The following is a 24989-nucleotide window of genomic DNA, read 5'->3' on the forward strand; positions in this document are numbered from 1 at the left end:
CTTCTCAGATAAGATCAAATTGAAGGAGTTCATCATCACCAAGCCCTTATTATATGAAATGTTAAAGGGACTTATCTAAGAAAAAGAAGTTAAAGAAACATGAACAGTGAAAGGACAACAAACTCACAGTTATGAACAACCACACCTAAAACAAAAGCAAACTAAAATGAACAGCTAGATCAGGAGTGGAAACATAGAAATGAAGATCTCCAGGAGGGTTAGCAACAGGGGAGTGGGAGGAGGAGATGGGGGGAGAAGGTACAGAAAATAAGTAGCATAGACAGTAGATAGAAAATAGATGGGGGGGCAAGAATAGCATGGGAAATATAGAACCTAAAGGACTTGAGACACATGGACATAAACTAAAGGGGGGTAATGGTGGGGATGGGGGGGCAGGGTGGAGGGGAATGAAGGGGGGAATAGAACAACTGTAACAGCATAATCAATTTAAAAAAATAAATTAAAAAAAAGAAAGTCAAGGCAGACATTTATTCATTAGAAAACAAAGGGCAAGATACAGTTGTTTTTGACAACATACAAGAAAGTAGATCATCTACTATCTAACCTAAAACAAAAATGAATAAACAGATATAAAACTAGGAACAAGAAAGAAAACGGTCATAAGTACTGGAGAAATGTTTAAGTGTATAAGAGGATGCCTCACACAATACACTTAAAAATTGGCATTAAATAAACCATTTTCTAGGAAAATAGAAGCCACTGAGATGTCCTCAAAAAGATACAAAAAAATAATAAGCCCAACCCTACGGAAGGCCCACTTTTAATATTGCAGAAAAAAACTCCGTGGAAGATGACTGTGGAAACAGAGAGGTTGAACCAAGTATAAACTCCCTGGATCTAAGGGCCAAGTACAGGACACCACACCCAATGGAAGCAGGAGACATGATCTTCTCTGCATCACACCCCCTGGATGGAGTACAAGCCGGGCCATAAACGGGACCCAGTAAATTCAGAAAGATCTCCTGCAAAGCATGCCTTTTGACCAAGATGAACTCGAAGTAGACATCAATCACAGGTGGACACGGGAGGAAGTGAAACAACATACTCATAAGTAAGCGCTCCACGGATCAAAGAAGGAATCAAAAGAAAAACACAAAACACGCTGAGATGAATGAAAATGGATAGACAACACACCCACGCCGCCAGGATGCAGCCAAAGCAGCGCTTCGAGGGGAGTTTATAACCGGGAACACCTGTACTGAAGAGGCGCGGCGGCAAATCCATCACCCTACCTCCACCCGAAGAAACTAGGGAAAAAAAGAGCTAAGAAAACGCAAAGCAAATAAAAGTAAGGAAAGGAAAGAATAAATATTGGAACAGAAATAAATAGAATAGGAAAACAGTAGTCAATAAAAGTCGGTTCTTTAAGGAGATAAACTAGAGTAACGAATCTTAAGCTGATTGGGCAGGAGGAAAAAGAGAGAAGACAGAAATTACCAACGTGAAAATTACAAAGGGACATCATTGGCAATGCTACAAAAATGAAGAGGGTTCTGAGGGACTACTATGAACAAGGGTGTATGTAAGCATATATATCACTATACATCTAAACATAAGCGGGAATTACTGAATAGGAAAGGATTTTCAAAGCAGAAGCCACAAAGAAAGAGCCTTTCATTTTTTTACCTGAAAACATAGAGCTTTTGCATGTAACCCTAATAAAACAACAAGCACATAAACTAAGGAAACAACCTGGAGGGTATATGACAAAGTGCGTTATCACTAAAGAAAGCATACAGATTAATCAAGTGATAAGCCTCCCAACGTGAAAAGGGCAGAGCAACAGAAACCACACCTGGTGCTACCTGCCAACGAGAAACACAACAGTCAGCAAAGGTGGGCAAAAGTCAAGTGCAGCAGGAACACACACACAAAGCAAACCAAAGAGATGACAGTTTAGGGTGTGGTTGGGACAAGTTATGGATACTTTCTACACCCACTATTTTCTTTTTTAAAATTCACTTTTTATTTTATCAAAATAGTGCCTGTGTGGTTTTTTACAGTGACAAAAGTTTGCCTCCCTGGAGACATCTGGGCCCCAGTGGTGGTTCAGCTCCAGGCCCAGAAAAGCAGCAGAACCAGGAGGGCAAGGCCAGGACCAGCTGCAATGACTAAGGACCCCCTGCCGCTGACCAATCAGGGGAGCCCGTGACCCTGAAAGGACACACCTGGGGAACTGACGAATGTTCTGCGAGACCCTCCCCTGAGACCTCCCCCAGGACCCCCGCCTGCAGGAGAGAGACCAAGGCCGCAGGCCCCAGTCCCTTCCCTCCCACACTTCTCTCCCCCCAGGCAGGCGCCTCCTGAACTCCGAGGCAGCTGGTCCCAGGCTGATCCCCCGAACCGTCCCCAAAGCCCCCCTTTCTCTGACTTCCCAGTGAGCTCAGGCAGCCCAGCCTGGGCGCTCCTGTGGCGGCTCCCTCTGTGCCGGGCCCTCCCTGTTTCACTGCCCCAGCTTCAGCGGACAGACCCACAGTCAAAAGACATTGTGTTGCAGGAAAATGTCTTATATGGAAAAATACTAAGGAAAAATTAAGTTTAAAAATTGTCTGTATAAAAGTATATGTTTGTTTATGCATAGAAAAATATCAATAGTGGTTCATTACCTCCAGGTGGTGTGATGCTGGGTAGCTTCTCTTTTCCTTTTGTGTTTTTCTGTATCTTCCAAATTTGCTTTCCAGAAGTTTGCTATGTTTTTTCTCTTTTGGTAATGGAGGAAAAGGTTATTGACAAAAACATAGGTTATTGAAAAAAGTATAAAGGTTTATATTACCCAAGTTCACACTTTTTTAAAAAAGATTTTATTTATTTATTTTTTAGACACAGGGGAAGGGAGGGAGAGGGAGAGAAGCATCAATGTATGGTTGCCTCTCACGCGCCCCCTACTGGGGACCTGGCCAGCAACCCAGGCATGTGCCCTGACTGGGAATCTAACCTGTGACCCTTTGCTTCGAAGAGGCATCCAGTTCCTCCCTGGAGAAAATACCAGAACAGTCTTCAGAGTAATCGTGGGGTTAGACCCCTGGGTGACCGTGGACAGTGGTCACATCCACTCAAGCTGACACTCGTGTTAACAGGGATCTTCAGTTCATCTCTTCCATGTTAAAGCCCAACCCAAAATGTGGCAAAAAAAAAATCGCCACCCCCAAAAAAGGCTGGGGGAGAGAAGTGTTGCTTGGAAATTTTAAAGATATTCTTGCGGAAAACCAAAATTTCCTTGAATGAGAAAATTCTAAGAATTTACCCCGAAGAAACTGATAATTTTCTAGAATGTTATCTAGAAAATAGACAACTTTCTCATGGCCGGAAGGTGAAAAGAGAGTGAAAAAATGTGGAAATTCATGTTGCCGACCCATAACACTAAAAAAAAAAAAAAAAAGCCAGCGATGTTGTAAAAGGCACATTTACATTCTAATTATTGATCACGTTTTTAGTTAAAAAACTGAAATGCTTTCATGGCTTGCTTTGGAACTAGAACTAAAACCAGTCAGAAGGCGCAGTGGAGGGGTCGTGGGTTCAAGTGTCCAAGTTGGTTTTTTTTTAAGATTTTATTTATTTATCTTTAGAAGGGAAGGGAAGGAGATAGGAAGAGAAATATCAGTGTATGGTTGCCTCTCGTGTGTCCCCTGCTGGGACCTGGCCTGCAACCCAGGCATGTGCCGGTGACTGGGAATCGAACCTTGATATTCTGGTTGGCAGGCCCACGCTCAATCCACTGAATACATCAAGTGTCGAAGTTTTAAGGTGGATTTCCTACTCTGTGTTTCCGAGCTCTCTGATATTGAGCGATTCATTTCCATTCGCAGAACGGAGATGAAGAGGCCTCCGTTTGGTCGCTGCCCCCTGCTGAGACTGCATGGTCTCGAAAGCAGAAGGTGCTGCTCCAGCCCAAGTGAGGCCTGCGAAGCTGGGGGAGGACGGGCTCTGGAGGCCACGGGGGGGACTGTGCGGTGGGGAGGGGGTGCTGCAGGCACAGCTTGGGGTGCAGCTGGTGCCCCCGATGTCCCTGAGTCTTGGGGGAATGTCAAGGGAGGGACTTCTTAGAGCTTCAGATGTCAGGAAACATCATTTCATTTAACAACAACAGCAAATATGAAAATAGTGTCTGACGTCGTTCAATTGTGACATTTCCTTGATCGTTGGGCGACACTATCATAATGAAATAAACAGAGCATGGCCGTCACTGTACACAAATGACGAGTGAGATGACACCACTCGGGCTAGGGGAAACGTCTGCACGCTCTCCATGGAATTGAACTGTCCCGCTTCCTTGCCTTCCGTAGCTGGCTCTGCCCTGCGTCTCGAAAAAAACGAGGGAGGGGTCCCCGTGGGGACGCGGTGGCCAACTGTGACGGCCCGTGGCACTCACCCGGACGAAAGCTGAGATTCAGTTGGCAGTCCGGCAGGCGAGGCCAGAGTTCAAAGTGCCTCATTCACATCATTAATATCACAGATTAGTATTGCTGTAATGAAGATATTTCATGACAGTAAGTGCAATTTTTAAAAAAACTCTCAGTGTACAATCATAGCAGAGTCGCTATTTTTATGCCCGGTGAACCTAAAACTCCACAACTGTCATGGTCAAACAACGAGCCTAGGTCAGCCCGGCCGAACTGTGGATCCGCTGCCTTCTGCAAATTCTATGGCGGACGGCCAGTGTGTCCAGTGGGGACTGTGCTCTGTCTTGTCATTCACGGCCGCTCGGAGACACAGATCTTGAGGCTTAAAATAATAGACAAGAAGGGGGGGGGTGGGGGGCCTCCCCTGGATTTGCAAACGGCCTCACCTTGTCACGGCTCTTCCTTTGACACGAGTTACAGGTTCCCGGACCTTTTGATATTCCTCATCAAAACGCACTTTCTCAGTATCCGTCTCGTTTCAAAGGGGCATCGGCTAATCCGTGCCACTGAGTCCTCTCCCATTCACAGACCTTTTAACTGGGGCCGATGCCTTAACTCAAAGGAAAGTGTCCAAGGCTGGGATTTCAAGCCAAAGGAGCTCCCGGCTCTGAAGTGCCTCCCTTTGTTCCTGGACGCACGGGCCTGCATTCAGACTCCTCAGAGGGGGACCTGGCCGCGTTTCATCTGGGTTTGCGTTTCCAGTGCCCAGAGCGAGGCCCGTGCCCCAGGAAGGGCTCCACAAATACTCTCGGAATGAAAGCGGGAACACGTGGACGGAGCCGAGGCGGGAGACCTTCCATGGCAGGTCCCGGCTGTCCTCGATTTCAGAGAGTGTAATGCGGGTCTGGAGAAGCGGGCTGGTGTTAGACCAGTGTGTCTGTGCGTGGGCTGACGTCCTAGCTCATCCTGACCGCACGGCTATCTAACGGGCCAGTTTTCCTTCCGTTTGAGGGACTGAGGGTGAGAGAATTGCCCAATCCCTCTCTCTCTCTCTCTCTCACACACACACACACACACACACACACACACACACGCCCTCCAGCCCTGTGCCACCTCCCCAGCAGCCTTTATAACCCATCAGAAGCCAGGTCCAGGTGTGTGTTCACCTGCTCCCGCTGTGACTCGGGACATGACATCTGATTCTCAGTTCCCCATCTGTAACAGGGTGGGGGGGGGCGGGCGCAGACCCTGGCTCTGCCGAGTTGCATTGGTCAGTGGGGCTGCAGGGGGCATGGCTGAGCAGCGGTCTGCAGTGGGGCTCCTACGGAGGGGGCAGAGCAGAGGGAGGGCTGACCCCAGAAGCGGCCCCAGAAAACAGATGTGTGTTGAAACAGCGGTCCTGAGTGGAAGCTTCCAGGAGTAGCCAGTCCCACCCATAGGAATAAGTTTGTATGGAAGAGTTTTCTCACACGAGTAACTCTGTGTAGAAGGCCTGAAGGCAGGTGGTGGCTGCGTTTGCTACTTACTGGCCCTTGGCTGATAATTCTCCGCAGCTGGCACCGGGAATGAGCGTTTCAGGGAGTCTGGAGATGTTCCCTCCCCCACTTCGGTCTCCAAACCCCGAGTCACCGATGGCATGTCACAGCTCACTAGGTGCTGGCTTGAGATTTGGCCCTGGCTGTGGGCTCGTTTCCGTGTGGCCTTGCAGAGCTGCACAGCCATGGCCCCTGCCCTCCTCTGTGCCCGCGAGGCCCACCCAGAGGACTTTGTACCCCTGTGAGAATCGGACGTCTGCTGGGTCCCGTCCTATGTGGGCTCCCCTCGGGCCAGTCTCAGCTCTTGCAGGATGGCCGAGTGCACAGGGTCTGTCTGCAGGGCCCAGCACAGCACCGGCTCTGGCCTCTTCCCCAGAGGGAAGGAAGCCCTCGCCGGGGCACAGCTGGCGTCTTCCCGCACTTCTGAGAAGGGCTCCCTTAAGAATCGCCCCTTTGGGTTACCTGCATTTGGACGGAATCACCTTCACTTGCCTGGGCCCTGTTTCCTGACAGCATCCTTCCGATGGCCTCGTTTCTCCCCAGCTGGCGTGTTCGGACTTTCCCTTTCACCTTTGAGGGCCTCCCCAGAACGTTCCCGCTCTCTCCTTACCTCTCTAGCTCTCCCACACACACTCATGCACACACACACACACACACACACCCCTCTCAGAATTCTGTGCAGAACATCCACTCTTGGGGGGCCCCTTTCTGAACACCATTCTCCGGTTGTCGGGGGAGGTTTCTTAAGGGAACACCTTACATAACTCAGGAGTAGGCGGGGGCCTATTTCTTTCCTGTAAGACAGGATCGCTGACCCTACTCGTTGGTTTGGCGTAGCTAAAGCCCCCCTGCCACCTCCAGTTCCCGAGAGTGCATGGACCTTATGCTGGGCGCACCGTGTTCTCTGTCACTGAGAACGAGTTCAGAGGCGGGGCTCCACGGTGCCGGCTCTTCCGCTTCACTGTGTCACCGACCTCTTGCTGGCCGTTCTCCCCTCCAGATCCGCTCTCCGACCACAGGCTCTGCTACCCACTGGAATGCAGTGGGGCATGGCCCAGGGAGTCCCCTGCGTGAGACCGAAGCCCCAGAGGAGAGAGAGCTCGGGGCCCTCCCATGCCCCATGCCCCGCCCCCCACCCTGCCCAGTGCTCTGATTGGTCAGGATGCCTTGGAGCCCTGTAAGGACCCAGCCCACCGATGCTCAAACCATGCCTGCCTGCTCCTGCGACCCAGCCGGTGTTCTGGAGGGACAGACGAGGCTTGAGATTGAAGGGCAGCGACCTCACAGCCTAGTCCATCCAGAGCACAGGAGGGGATCCAGGGGGTGACCCACAGCACTGGGCAGTGACCCCTGAAGGAACAAGCAATGAGGACCACAAGGTCTCCCAAAACTCCATCTTCCTCTCCTGCTAGGGCTTCCTGTCTCTCTCCCCATGGCTCGCTTGTGCCTTTCCGAAGGGCCCTCCCTGTACCTGTCACCACCATCACCACCATCACCAAGATAAAATCCCTGCTCTTGCCCTGGCCAGGTGGCTTGGTTGGTTGGAGCATCGTCTCGAAAGGCTGTGGGTTCGATCCCCGGTTGTGGTGTGTATGGAGACAATCAGTCAATGTTTCTCTCCCTTTTTTTACCTTGCTTTCTCTAAAGTCAATAAACATATTAAAAATAACTAGAATAAAATCCATCCTCTCTTCCTCCAGTGCCCTGTTACTCTCAAGGATCTTCCCAGTGTCTCCTGCTGCCCTGGATCATACACAAAAGGCATCGTCATTTGTAATGACTCGGCGAGGGTGGTGTTGTGTGGGACCAGGAGAAGCCGCGTATGTTTGCCCTGACATCCCAAGAGCTAAAAGTGACCGGAATGAAGAAGACGTATTAGACAACATGCTCATTTAATGTAGCTCTGAAACATGAAAAAGAAATAACCAGGACACAGCATTGCCCAGCAGGGTGAGACTGGCCCGGGTGGATTTCCGGGCCCCGCTGGAAAACCTCTGCCTGGAGCACGCCTCGCACTCCGGGGCCTTTGCCAGCTCACCGCTTCATCCGCACTAAACCCTGTTCAACGCATGAGGGAGGCCAGGAAACAGTGTCAGCTGGCCCCCCCTCTGGCACCCCCCATGGCTCTCCTCCTTCTCCACCCTCTGTCTGGGACCCTTTATTTCAGCTCTGCTCCTTCGACGAGGCTGTGTGCAGCCTTGTCTCTTGATGGGCGGTGGCCCTGTGTGCCCTGTGCCCTCAGTCCCCCCCGGGACCACCTCCCTGCTGATCCTCCCTCCTCCTCTGCAGCTTGGTCCTGGTCTCCTCCTGCCGGCGCCTCCAGGCCTCAATGACAGCTTCGTCGTCCATTTCTTCCTCCTCCTCCCCGTCCGCACTTCGCCAGCACCGGGCCCTTCGCCCCGAAGCAAACCTCCCTTCTTCTCTGCGCTCCCTCCTCTCTCTCTCCCCGTCCTCTTCCGACCTCACGAAGCTCTGCGTGAACTTCCTCTTGGCTCCGAACTCGGAGAAGTCCTCCCTGCATGACTCTTCCACGTCCTCCCAGTCCCTGGGCCTGGCCCAGGGCGCACGCCGGGGCCCTGGGGACTCTTCCCCCGAGGAGGCCTCTGGGCTGGCCTCCCGGGAGCTTGAGGCCTCGCTGAACAGGGCCCTGGAGAACCGGTGTGTCTCCCTACCCTCCCGGGTGGAGGAGGAAGAGAAGCGTGCAGTGCTCCTCACCGCACTGCCGTCGGCCGCCTGGTAGGAGGTGTCTTGCTCTCCTGAGCGCGACTCGGAGAACTTGTACCGGGAGGATTTGGACTCGGTCTCCCGGAGCAGCGAAGACCTGGTGTGCTTCCCCCGGGAGCTTCCAGACCAGTCACTCTGGGGAGAAGACCGTCCCTCTGTCCCAAGGCCATTGAGCCACTTTGTGACACTGCTGTCCCTCTCACGGCCGGCCCCACTGCCGCAGCCATAGCGATCAGAGGCGTCCAGAGAGGAGCCGGCGTCCGTGTCCGGTTTTTGGGAGTCTCCACGGGAAGAATGCTGGAAGCTGCCTATGGCACTGTCCGTGTCCTCGTCTCTGTCACCCGCGTCCCCGTCCTCCTCTTCCTGGACCTTCTTCTTCTTCTTGAAGAGGTGGCTGCGTTTGTGGTCGCAGGCCAGCTTCTCCATCTTGTACGCAGACATCTTCTCCCTCAGCTCCGTCTGCATCTCCCGCTCCTTCCGGCCGAGCTCCTTCAGGTTGACTTGGTCGGCAAAGAGGCCAGACACAGGTTTGCTGGTCCCCCTCACTCTGCTGCCTGGCCCCCCGGTCCCGGAGCTCAGCACGCTGCGGTCAGACAACACGGACTGCGTGTCGGGGCTGCGTCCTGGGTGGCTCAGAGGTGGGAGGCCCAGGGACGAGGCGCTCTGCGCGCTGAGCGTGGACACCTGGTCGTCCCCCGGGTGGCCGGCTGCAGGGGCCCCCCTGACGCTCGCCGCAGATGGGGCACGGGACAGCAGCAGCAGCTCATTTTGCTTCTGGGCAAGAGTTTCGCTGACTACGTTGGCGATCCAGTTCTGGATACTGGCGATGGAAATGGTGTCTCCCGGCCCCACGGGGAGGTCGGGCAGCGGTGTGGTGGGGGCGGAGGCTACGCATCCACCTGCGCTGCTCACGGCCTGAGATGGGTACGAACTGAGGCTCTGAGTGCTGAGCACCGACGCTGTGTCCCCATCGGTGCTGACCGAGGGGGCTGCAGACCAGAAGGCAGACAGGGGGAGGCTCCCGGTGGCTGCCGAGCTGCCGGCCTCCCAGCTGCCCAGGGACTGGCTCTCCTCCAGCGTCTGCCGGCTTCTCTCCAGCAGCTCCAGCCTCCGCTGCCTCTTCTTGGCCAACAGAGAGGCCTCCCCCTGGCTGAGCTCCGCCACCTCCTCCTTGTTCTCACTGCCCACCTTCTGCTGGTGTTTCAGCTTCCAGGCCTGGTAGGCCGTCAGGTTGACGTCCGAGATGCGCTTCTCCCGCGTGGTCTCCTCTGCACCTTGCTCGCCACTGCCATCTCCCGCCTCTGAGTCCCTCTTGTGAAACCCAAACTGGATCCTCTTGACCTTCCACCTTTCCAGGGCCGTGAGCCGGTCCTTGTTCCTGCTGCAGAAGTTGTAGAAGGAGCTGGCCTCGGAGAGCACGCTCTCTTCATCGTCCTCCCGCGCCCTGCTCCCCGCCTCCGTGCGGGCGTCCGCCTCCTCGCTCCTGCTCCGGGAGTGGTACCTCCGGGAAGCCTCCTCCTCGATCTCCAGCAGCCTCTGGTTCCACATGTCCCAGGTGCTCTCCGTGGACGTGGAGTCGCAGCGGCGTCTGCCACCCCGGTTCTGGCGGCTGCCCTCCAGCTGCTGCACCAGAACCTGCCTGTCACGGCTGCTCATGCTCTCCGAGGCGCTGCTCTCGCTCAGGGTCAGCCTGCGTCTGCTCCCCACCCGGAAGCCAGCCTCTCCCTCCTGCATCTCCACCTCCTCCTGCTCTTCCTCCTCCCGCGCCCACCTCCGGTGCCCTTCCGCCTGGTACCTCTCGTTCCGGCTCTGCCACTCCCGGATGACCCTCTCCACGGCCTCCTCCTCGGGCTCCTCCCCACCCTGGGCTGAGCACCTGCCATCACCACCCTGGGGGGCCGTGCCCATGGGGCGGCCCTGCTCCTTCTTCCACTGCTCATAGAGTTTCTCCTCCTCCTCTTCATCGATAAGGGGGAGGGCCTTGGAGGCCAGGCTGGCCCTGCCCAGGGAGGAGCCGCTCAGGTGGCTGGCGGCGTCGTCCTGCTCCTCCACGGTGAGGCCCTGCACTCTGGCCCCGATGGGGCTCCCCCCGTGTGCGTCCCCCTCCTCCGCCCCGCGTGCGTCCCCCTCCCGGCCGAAGTCCTCGTCTCTCTCCTCCATCAGCTTCTCGTTGAGTTCCCGGAGCTGCCTCAGGAAGCCGTCGTTGGGGTAGATGGCCCGGTTCTTCCGCAGGGTCAGCAAGGCCTCCAGGACGGCCATGTGGTGGAAGATCATCAGGTAGGCCGCCACCAGCACGGCCGCGCGGCTGACGCCCATCTCGCTGCTCACCAGGACTTTCCCTGAGGGGAAAACACACGTCACCAGGTGGCAGCGACGGGGCGGCCTTTCTATAAGCGCCACTCGGACGGCTGGGTGTCCCATGGTGACGGGGCCTCTGGTGTCCCTCCACGCACGCCCAGGCCCGACCCTGTCCCTGTCACGAATGTCGGACGGAGCAGTGGGGTGTCCTGTGCCTGCGGGGACGTGTTCTGTGCCGTCAGAAGCTGGTGGGGCGTGGGGAGAAAGTAGGGGAAGGGATGGACCACTGTCCCCACTTTAGAAAGCACTGGAGAGCACATCTTGGGAGGAGGGGCTTCCGGAGAAGGAGAAATAAAAGAATGGGGCAGGGGTAGGGGGAGAAAGAAAAAACGAGGCCAAGGCGAGTGAATCACAGAGACGTGGAATCTCGAGGTTGGGAGCACGGAAAAGCACAGGGGGAGCTGAAGGGCTCCCTCTGCCACATGCTCGGGGCTGGGTCATCCACCATCTGGGTGCTACTGGGTGTCTCCAGTGACGGGGAGCTCAGTACCGCACACACCACACACACCACATACATTCATGTATGCGAGCACACACACACACACCACACACATAGTCATGTGTACACATACACACACACACTCTCCTCGCTCCATGTTTATTTAGATCACTCTAGTATTTTGAAAACTTCTGTACCTGAGGGGACAGCGCATGGCTCTCTGTGACAGGCACTCAGGGCCCCCTGTGACACTCTGGGTCAGTGATGAGCCCATCTGTGTGAACCAGGCCTTTCACAAAAAACCTTTACGAAGATCACTGTTATATTCTTTGCTAAATTGTATTTTTATTTTCCCTGGCTATTCTGAGTCTTCCAATCAACATTCAAACCTCTTTTAATGTTCTCTCACGCATCTTTAACAATTCAATCCTCACAGCAATTTTAAGAGGATCAACCTCTTACCTTTGGTCTCTAGCTAAGGCCCCTGGGGTCCCAGCGGTACAGGGCACGGCCCGGAGCCCCGTGGAACAGAGCGAGCACAGCGAGTCCAGACCCCCCTGGCCCCCAGGGCTCTGGGCGCCAACCCCGCACTCTCCCTGCCCCCAGCGCCCCACAGACAAAGACAAGTCTCCGAGTCTCCCAGTCTCTCATTGGCGCCCTTTGGGCCACAGCCCGCTTTCCTCCTGCTCCCACCTGCCCAGCCTCCCAAGGGGGAGCCTCCCGACTGGAAGAGGTGACGTTTGTCAAGGCCCCTTTTCAACCCCGGCCTTGGCCTTTACCTCTCTGCACACCGGGGCCCTGTACCCTCAGCCCCACCCCAAGGGCTCATCTGGGCCGCCCGCGGCTCCTGAACAAGCCTACCCCCCTCCGGGTCTTTGCTCTGCCCCTGTCCTCCGCCAGGTGCTCCTCCTCCCTGTCACTCTGACACATCACCCAGGCACGCGCTCTGCTTCACGAGAGTACCGCACGTTCTTTCCCTTTTCCTGTCCGTTTCTCCGCCCTCACTGCCACTGGAGAGGCCACAGCCAGCAGCCCTGTGTGCGTCCCACCCTGACCTCCCGTCCCCAGGCTGGGAACAGCAGCCGACACCCTCTGGCTCCTCGGTCAGCACCTACCGGACCCACGACAGTCCTTTCCTACCTCCTTCTTACAATGAGACAATGACCTTGTGAGGACAGGTGACCCCAGACGTGGCAGACAATGCAGAGGTCTTCAGATCCACACCCACCTTGCTTCTCCCGCTGCCCAGCCAGGCACCCCTGCCCCCCGCCCCCAGCTCACCCCGGTAGGTCAGCAGCGCTTCATCCAGGAACTCGGCAGCCTTGCGGAAGTGCTGGGAGATGTCCACCTCGGGAAAGTCGTCCACCTCCAGCCCCAGGTACTGGATGTCCAGGCCCGAGTAGAACTCGGGCCCCGTGTACACGCCGGTGCCGTGCGCGGCGTTCAGGATGTGGGTGATCCCCAGCCTCTTCAGCCTGCTCTTGTTCACAGCCACGCTCCTGTGGGCAAGGAGGCGGGGATTTTTTTTTTTTTTAATTTGCCAGACTAGAATTAGAACGGTGCCTATCACTGAGACAGGGGGTCAGCTCGGCTGGGCCAGGTGGCCACAGCGGTGAGGGCCTGCTTCCCTGCTCCCCCCTGTGTCGGGGCTCACTGCACGGACAGTCATAAAAAGGGGCGAGTGACTTGGTCCCAGCAAAGAAGACGTGGGAGCTGGCCGGGGAGGGCAGCGTGAAGACAAGAGGGAGGCGGATGTGGAAGGAAACCTTCCAATGGTCCGGGGCTGTCGAGGCTCAACTCCCAGGCCCTGGGAAGGCACACTCCCCAAGACTCCTAAGAGGCAGACAAAGGTGATAATCCGTGAGGCGTACTTCAGGCCATCGGACGCTCCGCCTCTCAAAGTCCTCTCACACGTGTTATTTCATTTTATCCTAATAACACACAGACAAGGTAGACCAGATACTGCTCTGTTCCCGTTGGAAGGTCATAGAAATGCCCTGGACAGCTTTGGCGACTTCCCGAGGCTGACCGGGGAAGGGAGCACACAGACCCGGGGACGGGGGTCCAGCTCAGAGCCCTCTTGGCTGCAGGGGAACGGGGGGCAGAGTCTGAGCAGGCCCCAGGACGGGGCAGCCCAAGACGGAGCAGAGGCCCTCGGCCGGGGCCATCTGCAGACTCCCGGTGTCCCTGCAGCCCCCGACGCCAGCGCGCCTGCGTCCACAGTGCTAATTACTGGTCCCCTGGGGCTCGGCACCCAGCTCTGGCCACCGGGTTCTGGGCCACGGATCACTCCACCACGTGGAACAAGACCCACCATGCACAGCCAGTTTCTGTACCGTTCCCTGGGGCCCAGGTCCCCTCCTTTGCTCCAAGACAGATGGCTAATTACACGGGGAGAACCTCTGGGAGGCGTCGGTGGATCAGCAAAAATTAGGTGCCCAAACCAGCCTTTGGTTCCACTTATGCCCCGCAAGACCCCGAAGGAATGAGACCTGAGTGAGCTGCTTTGGGGTTTGTTGTGGAAACCACTGATCAACTTCTTAAAATAACGTTTTTTTCCTGATTATAGCAACAGTGCATGTTTGCTGTAGGAAATCTGTGCCTTGCAAAAGAAACCTAAAAAAGAAAATAGAAATCGCCGGCAGGACCCCCTCCTGGCGAGAAGCCCCATTAACACGTCATCACATCTGGATCGAATCCATCTGAGGAAGCTGCACACGCACACACACGTGTAGGCACACACGCACCCACACACACACACACCCGCACCCCCCCATACATGACTCAGCACTGCCCGGTGGCTCTGCTGCCGTGTAAACTAAGTCTCTTCTGGCTACACTGTGAGCCTTTTCACACACTGGTAAATGCACATCAAAGTCGCCATCGCTGGTGGCTCCGAATGGGTGTCGGGGACAATGGTGACAGTGGGTCGAGTTGGCAAAGCTCTGGGCGGGAGGAGGCCCAGAGAAGGCACCTGGGGGGCAAGGCTGTCACAGAGAGCCCCGGCGGGGGGCAATCGTGCCAGCACCTCGCCCCAAGGACCCGGAGGGGAGGGGATCTCTGGGTGCAGGTAGGGGGGTTGGGGCCTTTCTCCAAGGCAGGGGCTGGGTGGACGGCCGGGCAGCCCCCGGTTTTCTGGGTGGAGCTCCCGGGGCCTTGGGTGAACATGGGAGACTGTCCCCTCGCTGGGGCACTCCCTGCAGGGCCAGGACAAAGGGTCAGGGCCCGGCCATCAGACTCACTTCTCTGCTATGAAGACGCCGGGCCAGACCTCGTCCACCTCGTTCCAGGGGGCCTCCTGGCGGTCTCGGACCAGCGCCCGCTGCAGGTCCAGGACACAGGGCGTGTTGTACAGGCTGCGGTCGTCCATCTTCTCCCGCACGCGGTTATACAGGTCCTCCACCAGCAGCTGCTCGGCGGACTCCAGCATGCCCGGGCACTCGGCCGCGGCCTTCGGCCCCCGCGGCTTCAGTTCTGGAGGGACAGGCAGGGTCCTCATCAGAGTGGGGACACCTCGGCCTCCCCGCCCTCGGGGACAGCCCGCTCTCGGCCAGTGTGCTGCCGGGACTCTGGGCACCGGCTGAATGCTGGCAGAGTCTGCAGGAAGGACTCTGACCCGTGGGGTCCTGAGCCTCGGCCATGTAGGGGAGGGGACACCAGCTCCCCTCGCACCCCCGTAGTTCCCTAAAGACGGCCGGCGGTTTCTTAGACCGAGGTCCTCGGACTAGGTCTGAGTCGCACTCATACCTCCCCCAGAGCCCCGTGCAAAGGGGAAGCATCTACCAGACGAGCGAACGCAGTTCTCTCCTAAAAAGGGGACGAAAGGGGCAGGCGGCCCTTTTCTCACAAAGCGCAGCTGCCCTGGCAGAGCAGACCCTGACGCGGTCATTTCCGATAATCACGTGCAGTTTTTGTGTTTACTCGGGGCACCGCCCACTCCAGGCCCTGGCATCCGCGTCTGTGCTTCCCCGGCCTGAGCCTCGGCCGGGCGGCAGTCGCCAGGACCACGCCCGGGGCCTTTTCGGACAACTGGCCGGAGGAGCTCGGGTTCCACACAAACCGGCCCCCTCTCCAGGAAGCCTTGGCCTCCTCCTCCCCTGTGGGCTTCCAGTTTGTCAAAGGCGGAGTCCTGCCTGGCTTCTGATGGCATTACCTTCTCTGATGATGCGTTTGGCCGCCACGGCCGAGGACAGGTGGATGGGCTCCATGAAGATGCTCTCGGTGTCTGCCTCCGAGACCATGGAGCACCTGGGAAGAGAGAGGAGATGACCCTGAGAGGGAGGGGCCCTTCCTACGTGGGAAACCCAGACCCGGGCTCAGCCACAGTGAGCAGCAAGCAGACTCAGAGAGAGCGCCTTCTCAGGAGCCAGAGCGGGCGGAAGGCTGGGGGTCAGCGGTCCAGCTGTCTTCAGACTGCAGACGTGGTCATCGAGGCCATGGAAGGCACGTCACTGGTTAAGGCGACTCCCCCTGAGGTGGCTTGACCATCTCTACTGTGTTCCCACCCTTGGATGTCTTGCTGGTTTTCCTCTTGCCCCCCGTTCTTCTGTTACCGATACTGAGCCTGTGCCTCCCCCCGCCCCTCCTGGGTTCCACTGGACTGGTGGCTGGGTGCCCCGCGCAGCCTGGCCCTGCTTGTAAGGGAGGGGCTGAGGATGCAGGGCTGGAGCATCGCCGGGGCAACGAGAGACCTGCTGCAGGGACGGGGACCCCCAGGGCCAGCCTGGGCCAGGACGGGATGAAGCAGCTGAGGAGGACGTCGGTGCCGTTTCCCGGAAAGAGTTCAGCAGAGGCCGCCCAGGGACCTTGGGGGAACCTGGTGAGTCACGGGCGGGACAGAGTTAGGACCACACTATAGGGGTGGGTGTCCTCCTCCGGGTGGAGCCCCCTCTTTTCCAGGGCTGGGTAACCTTTGGGTCTTTTTCTGCTTAGAGTTTCCTAGGTCCAGAGAGGTTAAAAAAAAGCGAGAAGGTTTAATGGACACCATTTTTTTCTATCACAGAGCTTCCCTCATTCTGCCCCTTTACAATCAACCCCTCCCTGTCCCTGGTCCCTGGTCCCATCGCCGGCCGGCTTTATGTCCCCATAGCGTATGTGACCTTCCGAGAATGTTATATAAATGGAGTCGTATCGAAATGGAGTCCTTCGGAGATGGCTTTATTTCACTGAGCGAAAGGCATCCGCGAGTCACCCATTCCATTGCATGAATCAATAACTTGTTTCTTTTTATTGCCCGATAACGTTTTATTATTTAAGCGCCTCCGGCTATTTCGGCCGCCACGGTCACGCTGCCTGGCCTCCAGGCTGAGGGTTCCAGAGGAGAAAAATGACACCCTGCCTCCGGTTTGGTGGCCCTCTGGATTCTGGTCTCCTTCCCTAATCTGCCCGCCCCCGCTGACTTCCCACAGCCCTCGACCCCCTGCCGTGTCACCCTGCCCAAGCGTGACGGTGCCAGTGGGGCTGGGGGCGCTGTCACCATCAGCCAGAGCTGGAACCCCTGCCCGCTGTCATTTTGCTTTGAAACACCTAAAGTTGATGTGTTTCCCCATCTTTGTAACTGACCTATTTTGTGGATGGAAACCCACGGGGGTTTGTTTTCGTTGCCACGGTTTAGAAGTTTGCGGACGGCATTCCCCGGTTTACTTTCATCCATTGTGTTGGGAACAGATATGATTTTTGAGTGCCTTCCATGAATTCAGTTCTGGCACCACTCCCAGAAGGAGGTATTATTACCCTGCTCCAGGATGAGAAACTGCAGCCCCCAGCGGGCAGTCAGGGGCAGGGCTGGGTCACGAACACAGGGGGGCGCTGCTCCAACTCTGACCTTCTCTCCCCCACGACCCACAGGTACCCTGCCGCCTGGGCAGGGCAGGTGAGCCAGTTGGTAGAGGCAACCCCAGCTGGGTCCCCCGTTCCAACGAGGGCTTCGGCACAGGGAGGTGCCTAAAAATACATGTTGCGGCCGTGGCTGGGCGGGCGGGCAGGCAGGTGGGTGTGCTGAGCGCAGCTGAGTTGAACAGAGTGGGATTAAGTCAGGGGCACTGAATGGATTTGCAGATGAGGAGCTGGAAGGCGGCATCCCTGCCAGGGTCCGGCCTCAGCATGATGGCGGGCGCGCTCAGTCGGCGAGGCTGCCGGGAAGGAGACGTCTCTGCCGGGAGAAAGCAGCAGCCTGGACTCCGCCCAGCATGCGCTGGGCCGGCCCCTGCTGCCCAGGGCCAGCAGAAGGAGACGTTGTCACTGCAGTTCCTGAGGGACGGCCCTCTGACTCTCTCTAGTGGGACCGGGACCCAAGGCTTGACAGCCCCCCACTTCCTTTCTGCCCAGGGACTTGGCAGAGGCCCGTGCCCGCTGCCTGGGTGCCCAGTGCTCCTTTCCTCACCCACCTCTCCTCTCAGGCCACCCTCCCCCTCCGGGCACCTGTCTCAGGTGCACGCTGACGTTTCCCTGGGAAACCATCTGGGCAGGGTCTGGCTCCTGGACCAGAGCCCCCACCCTCCGTGGGGCAGGACCGCGGCTGGGTCTCTGAAGACCGTGGTCTGGCGCAGAGTGAAAATGTCACAGACGCTTTCTGATTCACTGACCGCAACAGGATCAGGTGTAAGGGTGTGGGTCACTGGCCCATCGCCCGACCGGGCCACCAGGGGCAGCACAGGGTCCTGGCTCCGGTCTGTCCCTGCTCATGCTGCCCTCCCCAGGCCCAAACATGCAGGCTCTCCGAGTCTGTGTGGGCAGCTAATGAGTTTCTCTTACAGTGGACTAGAGGTGGCCCCTGACCAGTGACCCTTCAAGAGGTTGGTCTATCCCCCTTGAATCTGGGTGGTCTCCCGACCGGCCGGGCTCCAAGCCGGGTTTAATCGACGCCATGTAATCATCTTCCAGATGAACACACTTATAGCCACGAGTGGGGGTGTGCTGGCTTCATGTCCTGGTCACATTCACCGTCACCCGGCTTTGATTTTAAATAGCGTGGTAAGTGGGCGTTGGTAGTGAGTGGTGATCTTCATCCGAATTTGTAGGACACATTTTTAGTTTTTATCCGTTTCTAGCTCAAGTCTCAAAGTGGTCAGAAAACATAGTGTACATAATTTTAAGCGTTAAAAATGGCTTGATATTGGCAATGCCCGGCAGGTAACCTGTTTTGATAGACCATGTGCTTGGGACAAAGGTGTGCGTTCTGCAGTGTCAGGTACGTGGGCTGGACGTGCCAACCAGACCAGTTCTGTTCGCTGTTTTGTTCAAACTTCCGGTTGATGCCTCTTTACATTTCCTTTTCAACCACAGTGGACACACAACATTCTCTCCGTTTCAGCTGCATCACACAGCAATGAGACATGTACGTGCCTGGCAAAGCGACCGCCCTGGCGAGTCTGGCGCCCACCCAGCGCCGTACGGAGTCATCACGATACTGCCGACTGCATTCCCTCCGCGGCACCTCACCTCCCGTGACTGAATCTCCAGTTAGAAAACTGCCCACATTTTTAATAATGTTTTGCCTCCTTCTATCAGTTGCTGAGATTGTTTTGTATGAAATATACTTCAGCCAAAGATGGTAAATTTTCATTGTTTATGTCATTCTGTCAGTTTTTTTGCTTTCCGTATTTCGAAGCGACGTGATTAGACCGCGGACACTCCAGAAGCCTCTCCCCAGTGAACTGAACTGGCCGTCACCACGGTGCTTCCTGCTTTGCCTGCAGTACCGTCCACCCAACGTCTCCTGGGTCTGATATTGATAAACAGCGTCCGAGGCTGTTTTCTCCATTAGTGTCTGCGGCTGCGGCAGCTGGTCTTTTCCAGAGGGGCCCACCCTCCCGCTCCCTTTGCGGTGGGGCCCTGACTCTCCTCCGGTGTGTCGGCAGAGTAGATGGCCCTGCTCCAGAACCTCGTGGTCCGTTAGGGGCCTCTGAGGCCACATCATGGAAACCCACGCACTTCTGTCTTGTTGCCGTGGATGCCGACGCTCAGACTTGAGCTGCGGGGCTGCGAGAAAGTGCACTCGGAGGGGCCGTGTGGGGCCAACAAGAAGGTCCTGACGGGAAGTGCCTCTCCCATTCCAGCCCCACTGTGGAGTCACCCCCTGCCCCCCTTTCAACTCTTTCCACCTGAGGCCAGACATCAGGGAGAGAAGGCCAGCCCTGTCACTGTCCCTTGTCTGGGTTCCTGTCCCTTGTCCTTGTAACAGGACGGTGGTCTCAGGTCACTAAGTCGTGAAGTCGTGAGTGGAGCTAACTGGGACAATTCAGTATAAGCTTCCTGCCCTTTTTAACCTTTGTGTGTCTCTAGTTTAAAGGTGTGTATCTTGTAAGGAGTATGTTGGCTATTAAAACATCCAGTCTGACGATTGCCTTTTAATCATAGCATTTAGTCTCTTTGTGTTTAATGTAATTACTTACATATTTGAGTTTAAGTCTACCATTTTCTTATTTCTTATGCTTTTTTTATTATTTGTTATTCTTTCTTTCCCACATTGTTTTCTTATTATTTTATTATTGTTTTCTGTGTCTTTTTTCTTTTGTGTCTCCTTCTGCACTGATTCTATTTTATTAGTGTATCTTCCCCTTCTCAGACTGTTAACCACACCTTCTGCTGAGACTCTTGCAACAGTTACACTAGAAACGACAGCAGGCACGCCGGCTTCCTGCTCACACTGGCTCAGAAAGCCTCTCTGGGCGGCCTCGCCAAGCCGAGAGGCAGAGTGCACAGACCAGAGCGAAGAAATAAGTCAGGGTGGAAACATGTCCAGGAAAGAACTCTGGCCGAGGCTCTGACTCCGGGTGTTACCTGGTCTACGTACCTCAGAAACCTACTGAGGATCATGTTTCTAAGGAAACCGGGAGCCTTAGCGAAGCCCTCGGGTGTTGTAACCCTTAACACAGCTAGACCTTGAACTCCACACAGCAGCTGGTGAAGGGGACTCGGGGCTCCCTCCCTCGGGAAGCTGCCAGTGTGTCCCGTGAGTGGGGAAAAGGGCACAGGAACTGCTGCTGCCCGTGGCGGGGCCGGCTCTGTACGGACAAACCCACCCGCTCCTGCCTGAGCTCTACTGTCCACTCTCCATACGAGAAATCACGGTCCTGCTGTTCCAGCGACGGGGGAGAGTGGAAGCGGAGAGCCAGTGGCCCCCTTGGGGTCCAGCCCGGACACCTCCGAGAGTCCCCGCCCTCTCCCCCTTGTCTTGCTGCAGATGAGCACTAATTTTAGAAGGCACGCCGTGAAATGCAGGGCCTTCAAGATAAACAGGAGCTCGGTTCCTGAGTCAGGACTCAGGCCCCAGTTCGGGAAGTTTCCGAGCATGGAAGAAGAGATGAGCCTTTGCTGCGACAGCCGGCGTCACCCACAACTAGGCCCACCGACACCTGCCCGCCCACCGACCCGGCCGCCTTGGGCGGGTCGGCAGGCAGGTGGGCACCTGAATCCTCTCCACCCTGGTGGTTTCTCTACGCAGGAACCCGAGGCCGGGTTTCAAAGCCCAAGCCCCCAAACTCCACTGGGACACGTGTGTGCGAGGGTCTCACCCGTCTCACTCGGGTGGGGAAGCCTCCCCGGCCTTGCTGTCAGGAAATAAAGGGGACTCCCCAGGAAGCTGCAGGTTTACGGGCCCGGGGCTCACCGCCACTCGCCCCCAGGCAGACACGTGTCCCGGTTGGAAAGACCCAGTCTGGTCAGGGCATCTCAGTCCCGGGGCCTGGCCGCAGGGCCTCCGCCCGACCCACCCCTTCCTCTTAAAGCCTGTGGTCGCCGCCCGCCCTCCGGGTTCACCCGCCAGACTCCTGCTCACCCTCCCAGGCCCAGGCCCAGCGTCCCCTCCCCCAGGAAGTCCCCTATACCCCTTCCAAGTCCAGCGGTCCCCACCCCCAGCCCACCACACACTGACCCCAGGCTCGGATTCTCACTCCACACCCCGAGGGGCAGTCTGTGGGGGGTGTCTCCATTCCGGGAGGAATGACACATAGGAAGGGCTCCCTGCTTGTGGAATTGGTGAACTCAGTGGGCGGCCATGGGCTCCCTGGCCCACACCCCCAGGGCTCACTCACCGGCTGGGCGAGGGGCTGCGGAGGTACCGGGCCTGCACCGCCCTCACGTCCGCTTCGTCCTCCTCACTGGGGACGACCTGCTCCTGCTCGGGGTCCCTGCCGGTCGCCATGATGGCCTGTCAGTCTCTGTAAGCGAGAGAGGCCGTTGGGGAACCGGTGCTGGAGGCATCGAGGGGGGAAGGACCTTGCCAGCAATGTCACCTCGGTAAACCTGGGGACGGAGGGCCACTGCATGCTAATACCCTCCTGGGGAGGGGACCCACGGGGGAAACGAAGCCATACTTGGCACAGCCACTGTCACCGGGACAGCAGGACACGCGCTGGCCCAGCAGAGAACCCACCCTGGAGTCACAAGAGATAAGAAGTGACAACCTGGTGTCACCTCTGGCAGGTGCAAGCAAGGAGGTGGCAGTAGGGGCACCCAGAGGCTGATACAGAGAGTTCCCCAGCCCCGAAAGACCTTTCTGGGGTGACATGAACTCCCCAACGCGTGCTGTGTCCCCACTGGGGGAGGGGCAGCTGCCCCTGGAGTCACTGCTCCCCCCACCCCCGCTCAGGACTGAGAAATTCCCAGAGCCGGTCCAGCCCCAGCTGGGCGCCGACCCCCAGGACAGAGCTGCTGCCCTTGGCTTCCCGCCCTGGGTCCCGGCCCGCTGGATAAATGGAGAGAGAAGTACACTCACTGCGGAACTGCCTGAGTCTCCACACCAAGGGGCAGCCTCCCGGGGACTGAGGGACCCGGATGAGGTGGCCGGAGGCCCCACCAGGGAGGGGGCCTGACTCTCTCCTCAGTGCCTCTTCCCTGAGGGGCAGGACAGCTGTTACCAGGAAACCTTAGCTGCCTTCTAAGTTTAGCCTCCAGCCCCCACGGCCTGCAAGGCTCTGGGAGGAAGGAATGCAGGGCCCGCTTAACCCCTTCCCTCTGGGCCGGCTTTCCCCTCCGGCAGCCAGTGGCCCCATGGGGGGGGTGCGTCTGTGCTCTGTGGGTGGGGAGGCCTAGAAGAAAGCCTTTGGGGGCCCTCTCTCCGTACCCTCCCGCCTGGGGCAGCCTCGGCAAGGCTCAGAGGAATGAGACCACCTGCACCTCGGCCCACGTCAGCTTGGGGGGCTGGAACAGGCACCTGCTGAGCAGAGCGGGGCGGGGCCCCCCCGGGTGTGGGGCACACGCCGGGATGACTGCCGGGAAGTCGGAGCTCACGAGCCGGGTTACATTCCTGTCGACATGGACGGCCCTGGGGAGGAACCCTGGCGTCGGTACTCCCCTTCCAAAATCCCATCACCCCTCGGCGATGGTCAGCTGACAACCTGGACGATGTCAAAATTCCTCGAGCTTCACAGACTTCCTATAAACTCACAAGCCACCCTGCTCCATGACATCACTTCCCGCCATCTCCTATCAGAGCAAAGCCCAGTAATTCACCCCCTGGTCCCACACACTCCATGATCGCCCCTTCATCCACCCACTCACCCCTTTGCCCACCCACACTACTGACTACCTACTACGTGTCAGATGCTGCACTTGACCCGAGTCAGCAACGACACAGCTGCATACTTCAAATGGCCTCGTTCCCTGGCTAGGCGGAGCGCTCTCTGACACACACAAACTATCACGAACGATTGGCTGAAGACATGAATGCGCTCATCGTTTTATCGGGAGGAATGAGACACGGGTCAAAAATAACTCCAGCATTAGGCAGAGTGCGGTCAGCACCCGAGAGCGTCCCGGCGTGCGGCTGGAGGCCGAGGGAGGGAGTCGGCCCTTCTTCCCGCTGAGGAGGTCTGAGTGCGCTCCCAGACGCTGAGCTGCTCTCAAAGGACCAGCTGGATTCCAACGGCAGACACCATGGGGACAGGAGACCGGGAGGGGACGGCGTGGACACAGTGCCGGGCGGGGACGCACGCCTCCGGGGCCTGAGGAGGTGTCCCACTGGGTGGGAGTGCAGCTACGTGTTTGGGAAGAGACGCTTTGGGAGGTGGGCTGTATCGGAGAACAAACACTAGAATATAAATTAGAATATAAATGCACAACAGAGGAACCAATAACCGCGCTGCCCCGCACAGTGGAACCAGGTGGCGGGGGACGGCACTGGGAGAAGACTTACTTTTACTCTATCGCCTTCGGAAGGTCTGGATTCTGTGTATGCGGATGAATAAGCGCTACAAGAAATGGCCGCTGGCTGTGGGACTGAGCACAGGGGGAGCCCTGTGCTCCTTGTCCCCCAGGATACCCCCCCGCCACCCCCTCCCCAAGGACCTCATCACACCTGGCCCATGGTGGGCTTCAGTAATTTTTTTCTTTTAATGAATGAATTTCCTGGGGAATCCTCCTAAGACAAATCATTAAGCGGAGCATGGATGATGTTAATTCAAAAATAAAAGGGCCTTTCACAGCATGTATTTGAGGTCAGGAAGAACAGCCATTCGGGAAGTGCTGGTTCAGGGGGGTGCGCAGACAGGGTCCCACGAGGAGGTAAAGGCGGAGGGCACTCCTGGGAGAGGGGAGGGGACAATGACGTCCCGAGGGTGTGGCACGGTGATGTTACTTCTACACGCGTCTCAAATTTTCGGTCAGCAGTCGTAACCACTGCTTCCTCGCTATCTTTGCAGACAGTTCTTTGTGACACGTGGTTGTCCTGGGCCCCATCCAAGGTCATTTTGCCCTGTTTTCATCCAAATATTTGAGGCATCAGATGTGCAAGGCGGTTCCTCTGGGGCGGCAGCTTCGGTGCCATTTAGTGGCTCTGCTCATATTATTTTTGCCAACAGTGGGAATGGGTCGGGGAGGGGCAGGGAAGGACAGCAGGGGGCATTAAGCAGGGCCAGGCCCTGGCTGGCCGCCCAGCATAGGGAAGGGGTGGTGGAAGGGAGGCGGGGGGGGGTGCATGGAGCGATAACATGACGAGAGAGGCAACTGATGAGGGGCCACTCGGGAGGAGAGGGGACCGAGGGCCACCCCATTGAACTGGCAGATTGACATGAGGACCACTGATACGGGACACGAGGGGAAACACGAAACCGCCCTCGGCGGGAGCTCCGGGAGAGCCCACTTCACTCCTCTGAGAGGCAGCCCCCGTCTGTAATGCAGAGAACCACCTGCCCATCTCCCCATTCGCTCTAAGGAGGGGGCCCTGTGCCGCCTCCCAGGTGCTGGTCCCCCCAGGACTCTTACTTTGTGGCCAATGACCAGACATCCCAGTTTGCCGGACAGAGAAGTCTCGGCATTCTGGGACTCCGGGTTTAAAACCAGGAGAGTCCCAAGCCAAGGGAGACCAGGTGGTTGCGTTCTGTGACTACTGGGTCTCTCTGCCTCCCTGGCCAGATGGCCAGCGCTCGGAGGGGACAGTCTTTCTGTCTCCTCATGGTGGAGGCCTTGTAGACGGGGCAGGAATTAGAGGGACAGATCACAATTGTGCCTGGAGGTGGTTCAGATTTCGGTCAACACCGCTCTTGCCCCGGTTTCAGACCCTTCTCTGGCATCCTTTCCTTTTTTATTACCAGCGGCAATTTCCTGTTCGTTGTAGGAGGGGCCACACCTCGG

At 57.0% G+C, this 24989-nt stretch overlaps 1 protein-coding gene across 5 annotated transcripts; it reads right to left on the reverse strand.

The window, feature by feature from the left end:
• Positions 1-7771: 7771 nt before the first annotated feature.
• On the reverse strand, positions 7772-23014 carry STYXL2 (serine/threonine/tyrosine interacting like 2). Of its 5 annotated transcripts, XM_053659298.1 has the most exons (8): positions 22952-23013; positions 22573-22683; positions 22135-22253; positions 21452-21577; positions 15571-15665; positions 14660-14891; positions 12699-12916; positions 7772-10959 (listed from the first exon to the last, which is right to left on the reverse strand). In XM_053659298.1, exons 4-8 carry the CDS (start codon positions 21559-21561, stop codon positions 8135-8137), a joined length of 3480 nt encoding a protein of 1159 aa, XP_053515273.1. In that variant the 5' UTR covers positions 21562-21577; positions 22135-22253; positions 22573-22683; positions 22952-23013; the 3' UTR covers positions 7772-8134. The 5 variants fall into 5 exon arrangements, with proteins under 5 accessions (XP_053515273.1, XP_053515276.1, XP_053515275.1 ...); XM_053659301.1 differs by lacking the exon at positions 22135-22253; XM_053659300.1 differs by lacking the exon at positions 22952-23013 and having other exon boundaries at positions 22573-22773.
• Between the last annotated feature and the right edge of the window lie 1975 nt (positions 23015-24989).

This window comes from Artibeus jamaicensis, unplaced genomic scaffold (genome assembly GCF_021234435.1).
Source record: "Artibeus jamaicensis isolate MK-2021 breed Jamaican fruit bat unplaced genomic scaffold, CSHL_Jam_final scaffold_625, whole genome shotgun sequence".
Classification (NCBI taxonomy): Eukaryota; Metazoa; Chordata; class Mammalia; order Chiroptera; family Phyllostomidae; genus Artibeus; species Artibeus jamaicensis.

Bases quoted from the DNA above. Each gene is read 5' to 3' on its own strand.
- STYXL2 (XM_037167366.2), bottom strand. From the start codon at position 21,561: ATGGCGACCGGCAGGGACCCCGAGCAGGAGCAGGTCGTCCCCAGTGAG. The intron at 15,666-21,451 runs GTGAGTGAGCCC...CTCTCTTCCCAG, and splicing joins CGCAGCCCCTCGCCCAGCCG to GTGCTCCATGGTCTCGGAGG. The intron at 12,917-14,659 runs GTGAGTCTGATG...CCTTGCCCACAG, and splicing joins GGCGTCTTCATAGCAGAGAA to GAGCGTGGCTGTGAACAAGA.